At 42.4% G+C, this 22,184-nt stretch overlaps 1 protein-coding gene across 4 annotated transcripts in view; it reads right to left on the bottom strand.

Moving 5' to 3' along the window:
* Positions 1–22,184, bottom strand: part of PKP4 (plakophilin 4) — an 89,810-nt gene that overhangs the window by 53,343 nt on the left and 14,283 nt on the right. For all 4 annotated transcript variants that reach the window (XM_053471872.1, XM_053471874.1, XM_053471873.1 and 1 more), the window contains exon 2: positions 56–189. In XM_053471872.1, the coding sequence (XP_053327847.1) occupies positions 56–189 (134 nt within the window). The remainder of the gene's footprint in view (positions 1–55; positions 190–22,184) is intronic.

Here is a 22,184-nt window from a genome sequence, read left to right as displayed (position 1 = left end):
GATTTAGCCAAGCTTCAGAAAAATGACTGAACTGAAAGTAGTGTCTAAGTCTTACCTGTTCCTTTACGGATGCCAAAATATTGGTGGCGGTTGTTTCGGGCTCCATGCCAGCGTTGGGGGGAGCTTCCTGCGCGACCTTCTGGTGGCCGTCCTCCATCAGAGGGGTCTGCTCCGGAGCCGGCATCGCACCTGCGATGGGCAACGAGACACAACGTCACAAAACAAAGCCGAGATACTCAACCTTCAGCACTAAACAACCCCATTACATTTTATGCATAAAACATTTTTTCTCCCTAAATTTTACCGGGTTAAGAAGCGAAGGACCAGATGCTGACTCTGCACACGTTTATAATACAATCAGAAACCCGAGGTTTGTTTTTGAACCATTTTTATTCCATGTTGGTTGAAAACATTAAATTCATCAATAAACACAAAGATTTTATCTCATTTGCAATTGAAGGAAAGACAGGGCTACAGAAGACAACTACGACCCACGGCAGCCAACGCATGTAGCTGAAGAACGCAAACCTTTAAAGCCTCGGCTAATTCTTTACTCTATCTGAAGAAGGAACCTCTGGGCATCACAAAGCTGGGCACTACACACAAAACAAACCATAATATACACTGTATTTATACACATACAGTAAAGTAACCCAGGCCGTCACCAGTCCCCTTGCTGCCAATACTGGGGGGCATATTGCCCTCTTGGGAGATCAGGACCCCGGTGGTGCGCTAATCAATGGGTCGCTTACACTGAGCTCCCCAACTGACCCCTTTACGCTATTGAGGCTGTGCCAGGTCAACAGTCTGCATAGGCCGTATTAGAGAGAGTTGCGTGCCTTTAAGACATGGAGCACATGTATAAAAACCAATCTATGCATCTGGAATGCAGTGATCAGTTACAAGACCCCCCCCCCCGTCAGCGATGTGTAGTAGGGAGGAATTAGTACTAATAGGTTATTACGGTCCTTCCTATACAGATCCCCCATTGAAGGACTGCTCTCCGTGCTGCGGTCACAATGGATATACTATCTCTGCACATCTGCATTGCAAACACTTTGTAAGATGAGAAGACGTAACGTATCCGAAACTAACTCGACTAATCTTTCATGAATGAGGAAGAAACATACTTTAAAATTGAACTTTTTCCCCCCCATGATAGATTAATCTGAAAAACTACAAAAAGTTGACTTTTTTTTTTAAAATAGTTTATTTTCAAAACAATGGGAAGTCTAAATCCTAACAAAACTGCAAAGTGTTAATGCACATATCTAATATTGTTTTCTGCTATATGAAATATATATCATTAACCAGGAACGGGCGAACTTCCTAAGCGTTTGTGAATAGCGGCTCCCGATCTCCATGTGTGAGGCCGGCGGTTTGGCGTGAAGCAGGTAACGGGATTCTAATAAATAGAACGGCTCGTGTGTATGCCGGAGAAACGGATCCATCATAAGAAATTAATGAGGAGACACCGCGCCACTGCCTCTAGCTTCAACGTCCCCAAACGGACAGCGTAATGAACCGAACCCCGCTGACAGCCTAACGAGCAGCAAGGATCACGGTGCGCTGGAGTGCCAAGAAAACTTCTACCGCTCCAAGTTAATTGCAGCAGAAATGAGCTATCATAGCGATAAATTAAAAGCCTGTTTTTAAGGCACAGAAATGCTATATTTTACAGAAACATTAATTATTACATATAGTGTGTGTGTGTGTGTGTGTGTGTGTGTGTGTGTGTATATACATATACACACACACATATACATATATACACACACAGACAAAGTACGCACTCAGAACTCAAACCATATGATAGATTGCAAGCTTTGTGAACCAGGCCATCTTTCTTAACGCAGTGGTTTGTCTTTGCCATTCCCTTTTAATGTAAATTCTTGACGCTATATAACTATATAAAAAAAGTTATATCTATATATAAACACCATACTTAAGCAGAAAAGGCTAGTTACATAAAAAAAAAAAAAAAAAAAAAGTTGTATTTAGTCACAATGAGCTCAGGGTTTAAAATTAGGAATAAGTGGTTACCACAAGGGGAAACCACACATCCCACACAACACTTTTATAAAGAAAACAGATTAGTAATAGATTGGGTTTGTCATCATGTAGGAATGTAAAAAAACCCACAAAAACAAATTTATATATATAACATATATACATACACACACATACTGATTTTATTGAACATAAAATTGACACTAAGGTGCTAGAGAGGCAACAAATCTCTGCAAGGTAAGAGTAGTGTGTGTATACTGTAGTGTCAGAGTCTGTGTGTGTGTGTGTGTGTGTGTAAATATATATATACACACATATATCTGTGTGTTTGGAGTTTCTCACTGTGTGTTTTCTCATTTTATATTAAGGGAACATATGATGGGGAAGCCTATAAGAAGGGAGATATAACCAGAACACTAAAAACGTTACTATATTGGAGAGTTTTTCCCAAAAGCCTACATTAACTGCTAGAAGTTTCATTTATATACTTATTTTATTGCAACTTATTTCAGGCATGAAAAAATTTTGTTTAACCCCTTAAGGACAATGGGCGGTCTCTAAACCCATTGGAAACAATGCATTTTAAGCCCGTACATGTACGGGCTTTGTCATTAAGGGGTTAAGCTTACACCGAACTGGACTTTCCCCTCAACTTATCTCACTATAAATGCACAAAAATGACTCAGATGGCTACGTTTATGGTTAATAGCAGAGGTCATCATTCTTGAATGCTCCAGAGACTTTCGTGCGAGATTACCCAGTAGGACTGAGCAACACGAGAGCAATTAATGAATTTTACACAAGCCTGTTTATATTCTGTGACTTCGTTAGCTTAATCATATAGTTAGGAACTAAATATTCCTCATATGAAAGGATGAGCCATTGTGTTATTCTTGTGTCCGGCCAGCCATATATATACACACACACAATAGATTTTCACAAATAAAGCAAAGTGGTTCTTTTTATTTTAAATAACGTTGTAGATTCCATTTAATAGAAAGCTGGGTCTTTATTCTGTCATCACCATGCACTGCAAGATCTTCCAGCCTCCCAACAAAACAAGGAAATCAGCTCTCCGCTGCCGACGCTTTCCATTAATACGGCAGCGAATGTGACATTGATTGATTATTGCCCAGCGGTTTCGATCGCTGTTTCGGACAGATAAATACCTGGCAGTCCTAGGGAGATGAGAGACAGGCGCAAACTATAAAGTGAGTGAACAGGGATGGTTTCTAAGGCAACAGATTAACGATGCATTAATTATTTTGTGTTGATAAAGAAAAGCATTAGCCTAATGAAGCCAACATGCGGACGAGGCATATCAGATCAATCACCTCGCTGCAGGCACAGGAGGGTGTTGAGATGTTTGGAATAAATGCGTGGCTCGCCTTTGTATTTTCCATTTCTGCTTAAGGAGCAAAGAGCCCCCCATACAGCGGCCCTTCTGCTGCCTAATTTGGCCGATCGCTGTCAGGAAAACGCTTGGACCCCGTGGAATCATCATGTGAGTTTGTGCTGGAGTGTAGAGCCCATGTGTGCCACGGTGAGCAAGAAATGTGTTTAGCTGACAGAGACAGGATCCTAAGAGGGCATCCTCAAGAATGAGGACAGTAGGGATCAGGGGCTGGTTGGTTAGATGCTCCGGCCAGGGAGCCGAATATCAGTGGAGGCCTGTGTGGTTGCTCTGATGTGGCCATCTCACTATGGACTCTGTGGAGCACCATGGTCCTTCAGCCTTCTTCCACACCCCGCGACCCAGTTGCCCCACTGTGAACACGTTGTATATGCTGACTTATGGTGAAACCAATCTAGAGAACCAGCAAACACCCCGACACCCCATTTGTGGCCATTCACTGAACTATGGCAACTGGTGGAAGCAGAACTGTTCCCTGGTTCTCAGACAGTTATGGTCAAACATTGTCTGCTTCGCTGATCTACTGAATACTAAAAATAAAATACATCCCTAAGCTTTCATGCTGCAGTTTCCAGAAAGCCAAAGAAGAATCATTAAATGAACATATTTCAAAAGATAAACCTGGGTCTGCACTTCAAAACCAAGCGTAGAATATTTTCACATTCATTTTTCCATCCTAGGCGTTTAACGGTTTTGTGACGGCAGGTGTAACGAACCATGAACTTGTTTGCTTTCTGCAGACCTAACATGGATGATCCTCCTACGTTGCTCCTCTCTTACACGCTCCAAACTTTCCAATACCTCACCCCACTCCCTCATTCCAGACGATACCGGCGTGCCGTCACATCACATAGGTGACGAGATCTCCACAACAGGACGCGATCTAACAGCAGATACAGAGGGGCCGTGATCGATCAGATTCATTAAGCGGAATAAGACTCATTTTTTTTGGCAGGGAGGCAGATCTATACCGGAACTGTTTTCTTCACATCTACTGCAATATCTCAGTTTATTTAAAGTAACTATAGCTTGCCTTTTTTCTAATCAGTATAATTGTTCCAAGGAAGTTAATTACAAAAGAGACTCTAACCTCAAGGAAGATGAATTACTTGGCAAACGTTGACACATCAGCCAAGTCCATACCTGCCACGGCTCTAACGCAGGAAGCGGGGGATCATAGCATGTTACGGAGATCGGAGATCATACCATGTTACGGAGATCGGAGATCATAGCATGTTACGGAGAACAGAGATCATAGGATGGTTACGGGGATCGGAGGATCTCCCGTGCCAGTCTCACAGAGCTCTGAAATACATCCAGGTCTGGGCATTTGCACCAAAGACCTCATATGCAGCCCCCACATGGCCACCTTGCAATGTTTTGAGGCAGAGTGCCGTAATATGACTTCATATCCCAGCTTGATGCTCCAGTGCCCTGCCTTCAACCACCCAACTAAAGTGTCCTGCTTCATTCATTGGGAAGTCATTCCATTCATCTCATCCTCCCTCAAAGACTAACCAAGCCAAACAACAAATTACAATTTAAAAACAGGAGAGGAATAATTTAAGGGGAAAGAACGATCGCATGGCTCTTATGAACTGGGAATTGAGATGCCTGTCACCATGGTTTACACGTAATCTGTCCATGTGCCGCTGTTGGCATCAAGCAGCCAATCAGAGGCAGGAAAGCACTCCGCAGGGCATCCAGCCAAACAGATCTCCTGCAAAGGAGCTGGGAGGCGGCACTTAGAGGGAACACTTGGCCATCATATGCATGGCGTACAGGATGAGGAAGCGCTTGTTGAGTCATACTCAAACTTATGTTACGCTTTCTCTTTTAACAGCTCGAAGCAGCTGGACTTCTTTATATATTAAATGTCTTTTCGATCTTCTGTAGAGCACTTTGGCAGAGGGAGCTAAGACAAACACATGCAAACATCTCATGTGTACTTCCATGTGCACGGCATCTGCTTCGGTGGCGTGTTAGCCTGAAATATTCTAGAATCTGAACACCAGGTCATGTGTCCTCCAGGTTTTGCCTGGAACATCCTGAAAACATACAGACTCCTAACAATGCTCCGGGACGGTGATTCACTTTCTGAAAGGCTTTGGATTTTGCAATAACCGTTTTCCACCCATTATTTAACCTCTGAACAGCAAGGGCAAGAAAACAGATTTCCTTAAAATGCGCAAAACACACACACTCCCCCAGGAATCAAAGAGTTAAAGAGTTTAATGAACCAACTAATGTCTTTTTCCAGCAAGCTGATCACATCATTATAGAAGGGCAAGCCCAAACACTTTCCCTGTTACTCGTTAGCCCTGGCAATCAAAACGAGAGAGTAATCATTAACCTCTATGACAAGTTTACACACACTGGAGAAAGGCTGTGGGCTGTTCTCTCCATATTACATGCCATTTACACGTCTGTGACTGGCTTATTACACACCGTGCTCTTTTAGAGAGGATGGACCCTCCATGTACACAGCTTTCTATAACATAAGGAAATGAAACGCTCCGCTTGGTAAAAGTTACTTTTCTCTTAATGGCGGATGAGAACAGTCGCTCTTCCATTAATGGCACTCCCTAAAATGTCAAGCAAATAAACCTTAGTATGTCCGTCGATTTATTGCTTTAAAGGTTTAACTACATAAATGCAAGCTTTTAAGTAGCCTCTTCTGTTACTACTTCAACAGCCTATCAGTGCCTGCTTTCATGTCACATGATAAGTGTTCCTTCCCAGAAGAATATATGATTGAAGGGACAGTTTAAAGTCAACGGGCCCCCCCTCTCTTCCGTGTTCAGTCTTTGGCGTGTTCCTCATGTGCATTCGCTGAGCTACTGATTTCAATGCAAATCCTATTCTCCTCTGACAATCGTTATTTCCATACGACATAAAACACATAATACAGAGAGCTGCCATACAGTAAAGCTTATAATAAACAACGGTTTATATTTACATTAACTCCACCCACTTTCTCAAAAAATGTTCAGTATTTACATGTTCCGCAACCCTTTTAACCCTGCTCTATGTATTCTTTATGTATGTATTCTATGTTTTTTCTACCCATTTATTAATGAGGTTACATTATTTTTAAATCTAATTATAATGTATTTTAACATATATTCTAGGTATCAGATTATTCATGTGGCTGTTAACATCTCATGTATTAATTGTGTAGGGAAACGAGTGCCTTAGTGTAAAAACTATTAGTGTTCGCTTCCTTTGTTTAAACAATTAGAGGGGCAGTTTAATGTCCCCGACACCCCCACTGAAGGATGCATATATTTACGTACTTTAATATGGATCCTTAGAAGCAAAAGCTCTCCTCCTCCTCCGCGGTCTGACGATTCCGGGCGGCTTAAAGTTTAATGGTAGCGATTGCCGTTCATTCACATGGGGGTCTCACAACCCAGTGCCAGCGCGGACTGTAAGTATACGACGTGCGCAGAGATTTCTCCGGCCGAACGCATCGCATCGGGGGAGGTGAGGCACAATCACCCCCCCCCATTGTGTGATATAACTTATGGATATTTTCGCTTTCTTTTGCAAACAGTTCTGAGAGGCTTGACCGGGGCAAGTTTGAACAAATCCACGTGTCGGCCTCTCAGCAATCAACGTAACGGAAGATATCTACATCTTCAAGGCCTGGTGCGGTGTCGGAAATTTGTATTCGGCTTAGCAGATTCTAGCAGTTCTGTCAAACATTCTAAGTTAGAAACACCAGAAGCTCCTTCTTATTGGGAGTAACACAGCGCAGCCGATGTGAAGGAATTCCTCGGAGATAGAATTTTGATGCTTTTGCCAAACTGTAAACTAATTCAGGCTGAATGAAGCTGTACCACCCAGCGCACAAGGACAAAAGGTCACGGTGTTACAAGCCGCTGAGATCCAGGAAGCAACGCGAGTCACGGGCTCGGCGGGAACGGAGAGAGGAGATTCCTGGGGATGAGCAGACAATGTGAAAAAAAAAATTCACGTCTTCAAGGAGAGCCACCAAAATGCCGCAGGGACCCAAAGCGAGTGAGCGGGGCAGAACTGTTCTTTGAAGGTTCCAAGGTAGCACCAAAAGGTTGGGCCTCAGCATTAAGCTTTCGGGAACTATGGACATCACGGTTTTGTCCAGTCTTACCAAATGATAAACACACTAAAACGGAACTTCTTTAAAGCTTTTGGGATCACATATTTAAAATAAAAACACAATACTACTATACAACCCAGCCATAAAAGTAGTCACCACATTCCAGAATACGAATGATTATTCCTCTGCATTCGGTTATCTCTAGTGTTAGGTTGTTGACCGGTCCCGGGGGGTTTTGTATGGTGGGAGAGGAGAAGGAAGAGAACCCCAAGGGCTGTAGTACGGTTTCTGTAGCATGAAAAGGTTAGTTTTGAAACATGCTCCTATAGTTGCCGTCAATATGTGGGTTAAAGATACGAAAAGCAAATGCGGGAAACTGTGCTAAATAGATTCACAGTCCTAAAGCAAACAGAATAATCCCACATTCAAGGGAAATTCAGCAATTCCTAGAAAGAGAGATTCTTCCAGCATGCATGGACGGCCTCGCAATCGCACCGGAAACGCGCTCCATGGTTTACAGAATGAGGCAGAACGCAGGCAGAGTGACGGCCAAGCCAGGCGCCCCATTTTCATATTTTCGATGTATCGGAGGTGAATATTAATTTCCTGCATTTTTTTTTATTCAGTTAAAATCTTTAAAAAAAGTGTTTCACTTTAGCGTCGGAAGCATGGATGCTGATTGATTTAGATAAACCTACTAATCTAATCTACTAATAGACAGAACTGTGTGTGGGGAATGAAAAGGGGAAAAAAATTAAATAAAAACTCAATTTATCTGTACAATAAGCAGCATTGCAGGTAAAACACAGTGTACTGCTGCTGGATCAATTAAAAAAATGGTCTTTCAGTAAAATCCCCAGTCTGTGAGGCAGCTTTACATACATGAAGAGCTTAAACACGTTACAAACCCAAATCTAGAAATACAGAACGAGCAAAGAATAGTATTAATAGAAACGTCATCTTTGGAAGAGAAGAGCGGACATGTTCGGCAAAACATGAGGTGTTGTATTCCATGTCAGAGAGGAAGAGTCCACGTTCCGCCATAACGTGAAGAGCCTCGGACCCAATGTCTGCGCGCTCCGCATCTTTCCGCATAATCCATTTTACGATAAATCACCCAAAGCGACAGAGGGAGAAACATTCAGCGTCCATGTCATGGTTGACAAGCTTCGGGGATGTTTTTGACCACGATGCCCCGGTAGGTCCTATCCTCTGTTCATGTTATTGTCAATTTTAATGTTATTCTCCCTTTTTGTATCAGAGCTATAGAAGCTAACGGCGCTCCGTAAATAAAATGTAATCCAAGATTACCCAAGCGTTAAATCACCTAATCCTAGTCTTGTTATTGCCTTTGAATGTATTTACTGTACGTAGCACTGTGTTTATTGTTAGTGCTACTTAAATCAAAAAATAAGACCCCCGATGTCTCCAAACCAACACTAATTACATTTCAAAATGTTAGACTGACTCTGCCTTAATCAGCCAGACGGACACTCTGACTAATAGAAGTCTATGGAGCGGACTTCATTAGCATTGCCATAAAGAAACAGCTCAGTGTGGTGGCCGCCACCACCAGGTCTGCAGAATAAAAATGCTCAGTACGTATTGAAATGTTAAAAGTTGTGTCAGTTTTCACTTTTTTTTTTTTATGATTGCTATTTTTAGATGAATATATTATTTCTCCCGGTCCCTGTAAAATAGCCTTAAAAGTGGATTGAGAAAAATGTTTTTGTATCGATTTTTTTTTTAAACTGCCTTTCTGCTACAGTTGGATTTCAGGATAAAGACCGATTAAGCCGCTGCGTGAACGGATGTTGCATCTGCAGAAACACAAATCTAAATGCATGCGTGCCGCAATCTGAAAGAATAAACATTTCCAATCACCCTTATTTGTGCGCTTCTAAAAAGAAAGGTGCGGCAGCGAACGCGGACAGAGAATAGTTTATATTTGATGGCTGGAAATGAAATCCGCAGCTGTGGGGCAGGAGAGGTCAGAAATTCATTATCCCGCGTTCCGCGCTTATTTGGGAATTTGTTATGGATTCACACAAATGACATTTCTGATAAAGGATGCAGCGAGACGCTCAAATGCAAATCTTTGAAAATACATTCAAATATTTACAATGGAAAGTTCAGCCTCAAACCTTCTCAGCCCCCCCCCCCAAGGGCAATAAACAAAAGCAGATCCCTTCGTATTTTATACAGGAGACAGAGAAACGGCTATAAACCTCGCGAGTCCGTATTCGGAGGGCCACGGAGCATGGCTAATGGCGTGATTCACCTTGTCCGTCAATAACGTGGGCTAATGACCGTGTCAACACAGAAACATAGAACGAGACAGCAGACAGCAGACAACAGCCATTGGGCCCAAAACGTTTAACCATGAGAAAAGCTTCAGTCCTATTCGGTCCTTGGTCTTGGTTTAGATTCAGGATGCCTATCCCCATGCAACCGCTACCATCTCTGATGGAAGGTTGTTCCACTTATCTACCACTCTCTCAGTCAAGTTAAACTTCTGTACACTACATCCAAGTCTTTGACCCTCTAGTTTTAGATTCTGACCTGTCGCTCAAACATTTCAACTCCTTTAACGTGATCTCCCTCTGGTACTTTGTATACGGAGAGCGTATGCAATATACGTGTCTGTATAAGACGCTCCCGGACGTATGAAGCAGGGCGACTCATTGTGATCTGTTTGCCGTCACATGGAGGCTTTTCTCGGGAGGCAGTCTGCGCAGGAGGTGGGGCGGAATAGCTGCTTCCATTCTGATTAAACATGAAGTGTCGTCTTAACCTCCCTCAGTAGCCGATAAAAGTAAAATAAACGCAGCAGAGCCTCCCTGACAAAAAAAAAGGCTTGATGATTACTGCAAGGTCAAAAGCTCAGGGAAAAAAGGCTCCGGAATACATTACAGAGAAAATTACAAATGATAAAAAATGCAGAATGAAGACGCTGCAGATGAACCGCTATGGAAATTGTAGATAATTACCGGGAGATAACTGCCTGCCTCTTCTCGTCTTTTTTTTTTTCTTCCTCCTAATGAAAAGCTCTGGTTAAATCCCAAGGAAGTACCGCCGCTTCTTCAAGATATCCTCTGAGCGGATTTTATATTATAATATATATATGCACTGTTTTTAACCAATGGGTGCACGTAATATACCGTCATGGAATATATTTGTCTCCAATGACACTTGATTTAAAAGGACACTCAAGGATAGGCGCATTAATACACACGAGAACCTAGTGATCCTGTTACATTTTCTTGTCATCCCTTTTGCAGATGCATGGATGGTTTCCCCAATACCCCCAGCTATTTGCCACGCATGAGACGTGTTCGGCTGAACATTTGCCACACTGTAGACGGGACGCTAGTGAGCTCCAGTGCTCCCGCCGCAACTTCTGAGAACCCCGCGTGGTGTGAGCGGCGGATCATAGAGGAGATGCTGATCTGCAGCTCTGGAGCTACAGCTTCTCCTAAAAGGGGGGTACTGAAAGCATATTAAGGCCATTGCCTAGGATGCCAGACTCATCAACCAGCAGCAAAACATACATATCCAGTAGCTAATTTACATCGTTCACTTGGAAAAGGATCTTGCGCAACGTCAGCAGTCAGACGCCTGCTTGTGTCACACACCTGCCAGCTGTGAATAAGACAATTCCAATCCGCATTAGAGCCAGGTGAACTCGCATTAATCCTCCCCAGCCTGCGCGGCTATCGGAAGCATTAAAGCAAATTACTTTCCGAAATCTTTCGCAGGAAACCAATCCTTCCTCACAATGAGCCAATCAGACGCATTCACCGCACCTTTCAAAACAGAGAAAAGGAAACGCGGCGAGAAACGTTACGAGCGCACGTAAAAGAAAATGAATTTTAAAAAGCCTTGGAATAGAGAAAGGCAGAATAATTTCTAGCACGGGGGTTCAGAGAGAGCAAGGGAGGGCAGAAGAAGAAATCACAGGAGAGACGGGGTGAGAGAAGGTAGAGAGGTGGTGGGTATGGATAAAAGAGGTTTTGAAAGAAGGGGGGGGCATAAAAAGGGAAAAGTACAGAAAGGGGTAGAGATTTTAGGACAGCAAGGAGAGGGGCAGGGAAATACAAGAGTAAATCTACATTATAAAATTAAGGAACCGAGCGCCACAAGGTTTAGAACGATGTATATACATCAGCTAGAAGCCTATATAGCGCAATGTACAGACATCAACAAAAAAAACCCCCTCAGCCTCAGAATTCCGGAGAGCAGCAGAAATGGGGGGCGAATGACTTCTAATCAGTCATTTTGAGTTCCTGTCCTCCCATGAATGCCGTCAGTCTGCTTTAGCTGTCAAGCAGACCGCTGAGGCTTAGCATGGATTCAGATTAATGCCAGCCGGCACAAGCAGAGATGCCTATTAACGCTTCACGGGGTCCTAGGCAAGGTACCAATGTGTGTCCCCCTCCCAATCACTTTACACACCAGGCAGTTTATATATAAAGCCCCCCAAATCCTTAGGCAGGCGCCTAGATTGCCATGATGTTCCGGCAGGCTGCTGGAAAGACAACCCGTGTCCAGCAACAGGTTTAATGACGGCGTGATGAGTGACGCAAATGCATGGGTGATCAGAAGAAAAAGATAAAGCGTTGCTTATGTTTGCTGACGGATTAGTCTATTATACCAAATAATTATCTTAGTTGACATTTTGCAGTCCACACAACCCGATTCTTTTATGGCATCCTTTAGGATTACATGCTGCCCAGGGCTGGGGTAATCCATCATTCCCCGTAGAACCTGGACATACATTTTCACTATAGATGAGCCTTCAAAAACCTGATGTTTTATATTTCAATACAAAATATTTAACTGAAATCTGCCCGTCTGAAGTGGTTCTAAGCAGCGATCAGGGGTATCGGGTCACAGCGTTTCCTTCTTATGTCCAGTACGGATCCTATTGCAACCTCCTGAAATAAAAAGCGCCATTATGCGTATCAGATGTAACAAGGGGGACCTTATCTGCCACAGGCGAGGAGGCACCTCATCCTTTCTCATACAGGAACTTGTAGAAGAGAGGCCCACGAGGCCCCCCATCTTCTCACCTCTAAGGCGGTCACGTCACTCCATCAGATCCATTTTCTGGATCAAATGGGAACACATCCAAAATATATTCCCCCTTGGGAACATTGCTGTAACCATTGAGGGCTATAGTTCAGCAAACACCGTGAACTGAACAGTGTTGATGTCAGACTTTGACGTCCCAGCTCCGGTTACTGTATAAAGCAATCATTCTTCCTGCCGGTAATCACGCCGATCGGCACATGGCGTATCTCGGGCTGTGGGTTCCATCTGGCAGGTAACTGGTTAAGACAATTTCTAGAAGGAAGTCAGTAATCGGAGGGAGAGATGAGGAACGGCTGACCTTTGGGAAATGTGTGCACACGGAACGTACAAGGTAGCAACTTCAATCTAATCTTCTTATATATCCCACCTATAATTGTGTTTATTCGACTGAAATCACCGATAATGAAAGCAATCCGCTGCTGCCGCCGGAAATTGCTTTGATTCTCCATTTCATGGAACGCCGAGGCCCATCGCTGAAATATCAGGAAATCCTTGGAACGGGAGGCTGAGGTTTATGGGGCTGTTCGCTGCCGTGATGTACGGAGTGCCGACGGGTGATTTATACCAGCGGATGCTCCAGATTCACGGGCTCATAATACCAGCACCCTGCCAATATGCAGGTTACATTAGCTTTATATCAGAGTTTTGAATTAAATCCTTCTTCCCCAGTCAGGTGTGACCCCTGAGGGGTTTTGCACCCAAAATCTCCATAAAACATTGTACAGAAGGGAAGTTTGCCGTCTATTAACAGCCCTATAATGAAAAGACGCTGTAGCCAGGCTCCTCCTCCGCGGTCCCAAGATACTTGCCACTGATTGGCTGCTTGAAACTGATAGGAGCACTTCTGGGCAACGGCCCCTCGCCCTGAGCGTTTGCCAAAACAGCGCTGAAGGTGACTGGAGGCGAGTATTTCGCATGCGGAACACATCAACTCCATGAAAAATAGCCAGGGGGAAGGGGCAATATGGGGTAATTCAGTAGGATACTTCTATGCATTTGAAGAGGAGGAGGGCCGACATCACAAAAAAGGGAGCTCTCGGATATCATACGCATTAAACTGGTGAAGCAACATTCTGATCCTATTAAAAATCACATCAATACGATACACGTTTTGCGTCACCATACCCGGATGGAGCGTTTGTGATTCTTGTTTTAACAGCAAATTGTGGTTGTTTACCCAGGACCCCACTTACCAGTCGCGTTTACATTACACTCCTATGCGAGGAAACCATGAAATAAGGAATTTTACACCGTAACAGAGACAAGCCAAGAGAACGGGGATAAACCATACAGCATAACAAATGAATGAACCCGATCGTCAGCCAACATGCTGTATCCAGTAGGGCAAACTAATCCGGCAACTTGTAACCCAACAAAGTGTCTGGAGCAGTAACCAGCAAATACACATTCAGTACACGTTAATAAACTCCAGAACAGCCCCAACAACACGTTAAACAGTGTAAATACATACACATCGGACGCTACTGTTATAGGATTATGAATGAGAAAAAACTCAATGCAATAAAAACACGTGCTGACTCGCTACTGTAAGGAGGCATATAATAAACGGCCAGAGATACCCCGATTACCCCGTCAACCTTCAGGGTTATAGCTTCATGCCGTTCTCTTCTGGGTATTAACCTGCAGGACCGGCAGCAATCGCAGTCGCTCATACAAAAACGTGCACGGCCATCGACTCTGAACACGTTAGAGGTCGTGTTATTGGCCTTTTGGCCCCCAGGCTCTGTATAGCACAATAAGTGCCACTTGGGTACACACAGGGCAGCTGGTCGTGCATGGTTCTGGATTTTGCTTATCCATGCAGTATTATACGCATCCAGAAAAGTCTGTAAATCTGAAATTGGGCCAAAAATTGTTGCTGGAACATAGTCAATTGTAAAAATATTTTTTTTTAGATTAATTGATCCTGATCAGTTCTCAAATTAGATCAAGCGTGTCCTTTCACCACTCTAGAATCCCACCTTGTAGTAAATGCACATCATTCTTGCTTCGGCTGTCTACAAACATTCTTTTCAGAATCATGAGGATGAATGAGCCTTTGTTATCTGTACAGTCAGCTGCGGAACACCTTTTAGTTACCTCGGGAAGGTTAAAAATCATGTCCCTTAATTGTTTTTGCTCCGTTCACACAGACAACATATCCTTTTGCCCCCACCGATGTCTTTATTCAAACTGGAGCCAAATGTATCTTCTACCTTGAAGGTGAAATTCAATAAAGCATTTTACAGGAGGCAGAATGATGTTAGATCAAGGATAACCTTTCTTCATTCCATACATAAAATCAGTACGTATGTAAAAAAGAATATGCTGTATTTTCAGAGTCAGTGTCTTAAGGGACGCTTGTCACAAACATTTTAATCTGATGAAGGAAAGTTCTCTGATGGTAGGAAGTCGTTTGTCGGTAATATTCACCGGGGAATAATAAATGTGACACTGCTGCTAAACTGGTGATATTAGAAATTAGAAGCGTAATTTAAATGGATGACGAATAGATGCAGAGGAGTTTACTGGAAGTCGAAATTAATGGATAACCGTCTATACGACAAACACTGCGGGAAAATGCATTTACACACTTTACAAAGTCAGCGAGGGGGTATAAACATGCATGGGATAGGCATACAGCTCCTTAATATAAGATGAGACCAACGACTGATTAGGTTGAGTCTTTATAACGGGAGAAATGGGCTGATTAGACAGGCCGGATGGGTCTGATCTGTTGTCGCATTGTATTCCAGCCCTGCACGACAGTGTAGTGGATATTCAGCCCTATCATCACATATAAAAAGGTAATTAGTAAAATAGCTTCTGTGTTACTCTACGGAGCCCCCCTTACAGGGGTTTGACCACTAATAACGATGAGTTGCCCTACTTCAAGCGTCGGCGATGGTGAGTGGTCTCCGCCCATACAGAAGAAGCTGTCTAATAGGAAATCAGACATAACTTTCTCTGGTGACCTGGGTCAAAAACCTGCTTTATCATCCCATGGTGCTTTCTGGGAGTTACTCCATGCCTACAAACCACTACGTACATATTTATGTTACATCTTTGCCCTGTCCTTCCCACACGGACCCACATTAGTCGACAGAACCTCTGAGACACGACCTCAACATCCGATTGTTTGCTTCAATGAATTATAGCAAAGAAAACCATGCCGCTAGAAATGGTTTTGGAGGGCTGGAGACCTTTTTGTGGTTTATTTTTTCTGCAGACCTTCTACAGAAGTGAACGGCAGGTCTCAGACAACACAATCAGTCAAGGGCACCAGGAAAGTTAACATTTAAGATGACATTGATTAATGAAAGGTGAAAATGATTAATAGTATGGACATTATCAGACAAATAAATGAATTCTAATGCAAGTCATGCATGCCTGGGAGCAGTCACTAAACTCAGGGAGTAGGTCCAACACAGGCTTTGAGTTCCAGGTTATGGAAGATAAGACCAGCTCTAGGCCTTATCGTTGCCATTCAGCATGGCCAGCCCCATCCCATCGGGAGGTAGGCCTTTGGCCAAGCTCACCCAGGGGTTCTTAGGTATAGGCATGAATACCTTAGGAGGTCACATCATCTTTGTTACCTCCTTTTCGCCCAGAGGTAAGCGGGCACAGTCGCAAATAGCGTGTTTGTACAAATCTTTTATGGTATATTTGAAATTATTGGTAAATTATGTTCTTTAACGAGAAGCTTTTTTTTCTGATCCACAAATAGATCCAATTAAAACAGAAAATATCAGAGTTCTCTTCCAAGCAATTTTCATCAAAGCTGCTAATTTGCAAACTGGTTTATTGCTTCTTTTTGAACTTGAGAGAACTTTCTCAGATATATTTTATTTTCATCGCAGGCTTAGAAGATGAACATTAGCGATAAAGGCACAAACAACAAGATAGCAAAATCGGGAATAATTTTTTGATAAGATTAATAAACTCATCCTTCTCATCAATCATAGCGGCCAAAGAGGGACATCTGCTTTAGCGGCTGCGGTTAGAAGTGTAGTGAGATTGTATTTACATTATTTAACCCCTAAATATTGTAAATACACATTATGGTGACTTTTGGGGCTGGAGATACACTCATACCCACCAAACACATTCTGAGCGTTGAAGAAGGAGGGACAGAGGGGGTTTGGATCCCACGTTGGGACAGCCCCTCCAAAAAGGGGTTTATTAGGTTGCATTTTTGGAAACCTTGCAGAAGAACACTCCGGAAGACCCTGAAGACCCCGCTAAACTCACAGCCTGGAACTATTTCCTTATATTTTAGCGATGGGCCTCAGCGTTCCATGAAATGGAGGATCGAAACAATTGAGCCGTTTTCTTTTCTCTGCCTTGGATTGTGCCACCTTTAGAGATGTGTTTCGGAAGATGCAAGTAAAAGGTACTCAAGTTACCTGCTCCTAGGCGCTGGGCACCATGGGCACTGATCTGAATGCCATGCTTCCTGTACAAGTTCTAAATCTTGCAATAGCATCTTTAAAAGCAACTAAATGAGTCCCCAATAAAACGGGAAGACCAGATGCATGCTGGGAAACATATTGGCAAATAGGTTTAAATTTCCCAAGCCAGCCCCCCCCCCCCGTTATACAGACAGGTGTAAGAGGATTGGCGTTCCTGCTCCCATTTCTGTGTGAATAATTAATAATGCAATGTATTGTGCCCTAGCAGCGTATCCGTGTATCTGACGTGCTTTTAGGATGTATCTCAATTATTTAGTAGATGGCAGCCAAACAGGTGTTACACTGAGTTAAATGGACGCTTCAACAGGTATTTATTATTTAAATGTATTCATAGATTAATTTTTTAGGCATGGAAAGCATCCCACAGTCCTTTTCCCGAGAGGACGCTCTTAAACTGTATATTAACATAGTTAAAAGGAAACTCAGATTTGCTTTTGGATCTTGTTCCGCCTGTGATAGAACATTCAGAATAGGATATTAAACATGATTATCAGATTAAACAATAATACAGCCAATCAAAATGTAATCAAAACTTAATCCAATGCAAAAATGGGCACAACATAAGGATGTCAAGGCTTAATATTACATCCTAATAACACGCTAAGTACATATAACAGCTAATGTTTACCCTTGGGGGGGGAACCACATTAGAATTTAACTTAAGAGAAGTAAAACACAGGATTTCTTGGATGAAAAAAAAAAAGCTAAATTAAATTACTGGCCAGGACTATAAAGGTTGTAGTAAACACAGAATATCGGAGGAAGGAATAAAAAATATGGCTACGTTACAGGATCTATCCTGCGTCGGTGTATGACCTCTACAAAAAAATAAAACCAGCATTACAGAAATCTTAATAAAATTAGCATTTAGTTGGGAAATGTTTGGCACACGCCAGAAACTCTTCTCCCCGAAGCCTTTGTAGGACTGAACACAAACATTTAAAAAAATACTTTTCTGGGCTTGATTCAGAGCTGTTTGCCATCCCTGCGGAGTTCCTAATACATTAACAACTTGTTCCAAAAGCCTTTGGCAGGTTATGAGCTTACGGCGAGAAATTTTAATTCCAATGCAAAATATCGTAGTCTGGAAGAACCTGCCTGAAATTTCTTTAAGGAAATCACTGAGAAACGTATACTTTTTAACGTCAGGGCCATTTCTTGTTATTATGTAAGTTTTGATATTGTAGATAAATGAAGATTTGCCGAGAGCAGCGACATTTTATTCCATGCAACCAAAAATTTGTCTATCCCATAAAACGTTGGGAAATGTTGATGGTAGCAATGTCTGCCTTACCATGCGCAATAAGCAACGGTTATTATTTCCTTCCTAAAAGCTACACCAGAAAAGGCAATTTAAGCAAATGTGAAATTTGGACTGTAAAAGCAATTTAATAACATTTACACGCAACGTATCATCTATACCTATGAAAAAATATCCAATAGTAACAATATTAAAGTATTTTGTGTTTCTGTAGGTATAAGACACCGTACATCCCAAGCTCCAATATAATTGGATTGAGTGTAAATAGTTCAGCTTTTGGCGTCACATCATGGCCGAGTCCCCCGGAATATCTTTTCATGTAGTCTGCGCATTAATTGAGCCGCTATTTGGCGCTGCCCTCGTGAAGCCCAACGCGTGTCCCGGACCCCGTATGATTTTAGAAGGAATGGCACTTGCAGCCCCAGCAAAACACAGCGAGCTCAGCAGAGAGCGGGCTTAACGTTTATAAAGCAGAACAAACGAAGTGCTAGCTTGCGTTTTTTCCGGGATTATCTGGCATATTCACGCTAGAGGAAATCCAGCGATGTTGTTATTGTTCCTAAATTCCTCCGGCTCTCCAGCGCCCAGCTTTTATCTCATTTAGTTGGCATTTGCGGTTAATAATTCCTAAACATGCATGTTCTGGAACACTAAGAACACGGGACCGATTCAAGAGGTCTATCGCATTAGAAGTAAAAACCTTTAAACATAAAATAGTGACCGCCAGAAATTGGAGATCTGCTGCTCCAATCTTGTGGGCTAAAATAAAATCACAGCTACTACACCAATGTCATATGGAAAAAGGAATATTAGTGCAAACCGTTTGGAATGTCAAAACCTATAATTTTTGGGAAGAGTGGATAAACTTTGTGGCCGACGGTAAATTAGACCCTGAAAACGAAAGTAATCTATTAAGATAATTCCCTAAAAATCACTCACTTTGGGTATCGATAATAATTTAGTAAAGACAAATGGAATCAATTGTATGTTATGTATGTCTTTGTATTGTAATTTGTTATTGTTTTTAAAAGCAGAAGAGACAAATGTTTATTTTTCCCGTACAACACTAATGATATTGTGCTAAAGATGTATTTAATTAACTGCATATTTGTTTAATAAAAAAAAAAACAAAAAAAAAAACCTTTAAACAATCAAGTTAAATTCAGTCGTCTTTAACATACAGTTTGTGTTTTTTATCCCAATGCGTTACTTTGTAGCCCCCCCAAAAAATAGTGTTTTTCCAGCTGTAAAAAAAAAAAAAAAAAAAAAAAAAAAAAAACCTCAAATCTTATTTGGTCTTATCTATAGGGACACAGAATTTGCTTTCCTTCCGCCAAAAAAATGATTATCTGGAGAATTTACTGAGCAGAGATTTATTAAACATTTTTTTTTTAGAAAATGGGTGTTTTAATATCCTTTGTCTATGACGGGAAGGAGATTTATCCCCCTGCACAGACTCGGATACAGATACTTTTCCAAAGCTTGTAAATATAAATACATTCAACTCCCAACAAGCCCAGCGAAAGCCCTTAATTAAATAGACTATAGATTAAACGTGCCAATAATTCCATTTTAAATACAGCTAAGCAGCCGGATTTCATGCTTAAACTAGAAATTACCTGGCCATATCCTTAATTAAGCGCAAATCCTTTTTTGTTTTACTTTTTGGGGGGTGGGGGACCTTAAACATCAAATGGATATAACATACAATCTTCTAGTTTATATACATTTTTTATAAGTAAATCACGAGAATTAACATTACTGCTATGTCTATGCTTTTGTAGACATTATAAAGGGGCTCTACGAGCATCGTGTGCATTTCTTCAATACATATAATGGGCGAGAGGTCCCTTTAAATGATTTTCCTTCGTTTTCTCCATGCGAATGCATATAGGCACTCATGAGAATCCCCTCTACGCATTCGCTCTCCTCCCTGCCTCCCCTGCACAGTCACGGCCATGCGCAAACGCCAACAGCCAGCAAGGTACACGGGGAGTTCCACGGGGTTTGAGGAAGACTCTAAAGAGCAGAAAGTGCTTCTATTTATTGGAGGGGCACTTTATTGCCCCATGATTCGCCCTCAAGCTTCATCAGGTAAGTCAGTATTGATTAGTACCTGTACTTCAATAGGCACTCTTTATTGGTTGGGCTGTATGGGGCATTAGACCGTCTCCTTAAGACGCACTCTTTGTTGGTGGGGCTGTATGGGGCATTAGACCGTCTCCTTGAGACGCACTCTTTGTTGGTGGGGCTGTATGGGGCATTAGACCGTCTCCTTAAGACGCACTCTTTGTTGGGGTGGCTGTATGGGGCATTAGACCATCTCCTTAAGACGCACTCTTTGTTGGTGGGGCTGTATGGGGCATTAGACCGTCTCCTTGAGACGCACTCTTTGTTGGTGGGGTGTATGGGGCATTAGACCGTCTCCTTAAGACGCACTCTTTGTTGGGGAGGCTGTATGGGGCATTAGACCATCTCCTTAAGACGCACTCTTTGTTGGTGGGGTGTATGGGGCATTACACTGTCCCTTTAAACAGGAGTATGGATAAAGTGCGCCGCACCTTTCTTCTGCCCAGAGGGGACGTTCCTCGCTTGGTTCTCGCTCGCAGGGTAACCGTCACGCCTATGTCTTGGGTCATATTTCCAAATGCATGTAAATTACGAGTGCGGAGCAGAATCTGGATAAGACTATAATATCCCAGCGCCCGAAGTTCTTTGAAATCCTGGCTCGATCGGCTGCTTAGTCTCGCCTGCTGACATAAACAATTTCTCTCCAACTAGTTATTAGCGAAGACGCTTTGATTTGCTCTCAGTGACACGGCGTCTGGCTCTTCATCAGACTATTCTGTCAGGGCCAAACCGAACCAGGGCAAGAAAAAGCAGAAACATTTAATATCAAGCCGTATCATTTTATTCTCTCAACCTTTAATGCTTCATTAGAAAAATCCCAACGTCTTTTGAGAGCTTTATTGGTTTACTGTCTGTACGAGCGTCCATTAGGGGAATAACCATTTAAATTAAAAATACTGTTTTCGCTGTAGCTCTGCTAATGTTTGATCTTGTGAAAGGTTTAGCTGGTTCCGTGTAACAATGTGTCATAAATCAATAGAAGCGCGCAGATTTCTATAAATTCATTATCGTCTGATGTGACTCTCCCCGCTGCTAAGCGTGACATCACCAACAACCTTATCTCCCCGCTGCTAAGCGTGACATCACCAACAACCTTATCTCCCCGCTGTTAAGCATGACATCACCAACAACCTTATCTCCCCTCTGCTATGCGTGACATCACAAACAACTAGATTATCTGGAGAATTTACTGAGCAGAGATCTATTAAACTTTTTTTTTTTTTTTTTTTTTTTTAGAAAATGGGTGTTTTAATATCCTTTAAATCTATGCAGATTTTTACAATTCGATAATAAAAACAGGTCGTTTTGGGGTTGATAACTATGGCTACTTTCATAAAGCATTCATTGAGATAACAGGAGATTAGGTCTTAGGAACCAATATTCAGGCTCCCTTCCCAGGACACCATATAGGACATGAAGTATTTACAAAGAGTTTTCCAGAAGGACCCCCTATTTTTCACATGCACGATACTTATTTTTGGTACCCCAACAGGAACCAGGTGGGACAATGTACCCTAACCCTTGTCAGGACTGCTTTGGCAAATTTGAGACTTCCGGCATCTATGTATACTAAAGGTTTTCTCAATGCGAACGGATAAGCTGAAGGTCACATCTGGTGTCTACGGGGCTCATTGCCTTATCAGAGAATAAAAATAATAATAATACTGCGAATGTGTCGTTTTATTACATTCGGGCGCCTTGACACATTAACACGGGGCGGAC

This window comes from Spea bombifrons, chromosome 7 (genome assembly GCF_027358695.1).
Source record: "Spea bombifrons isolate aSpeBom1 chromosome 7, aSpeBom1.2.pri, whole genome shotgun sequence".
NCBI lineage: Eukaryota > Metazoa > Chordata > Amphibia > Anura > Pelobatidae > Spea > Spea bombifrons.
This window is presented reverse-complemented; position numbering and strand designations above follow the sequence as displayed.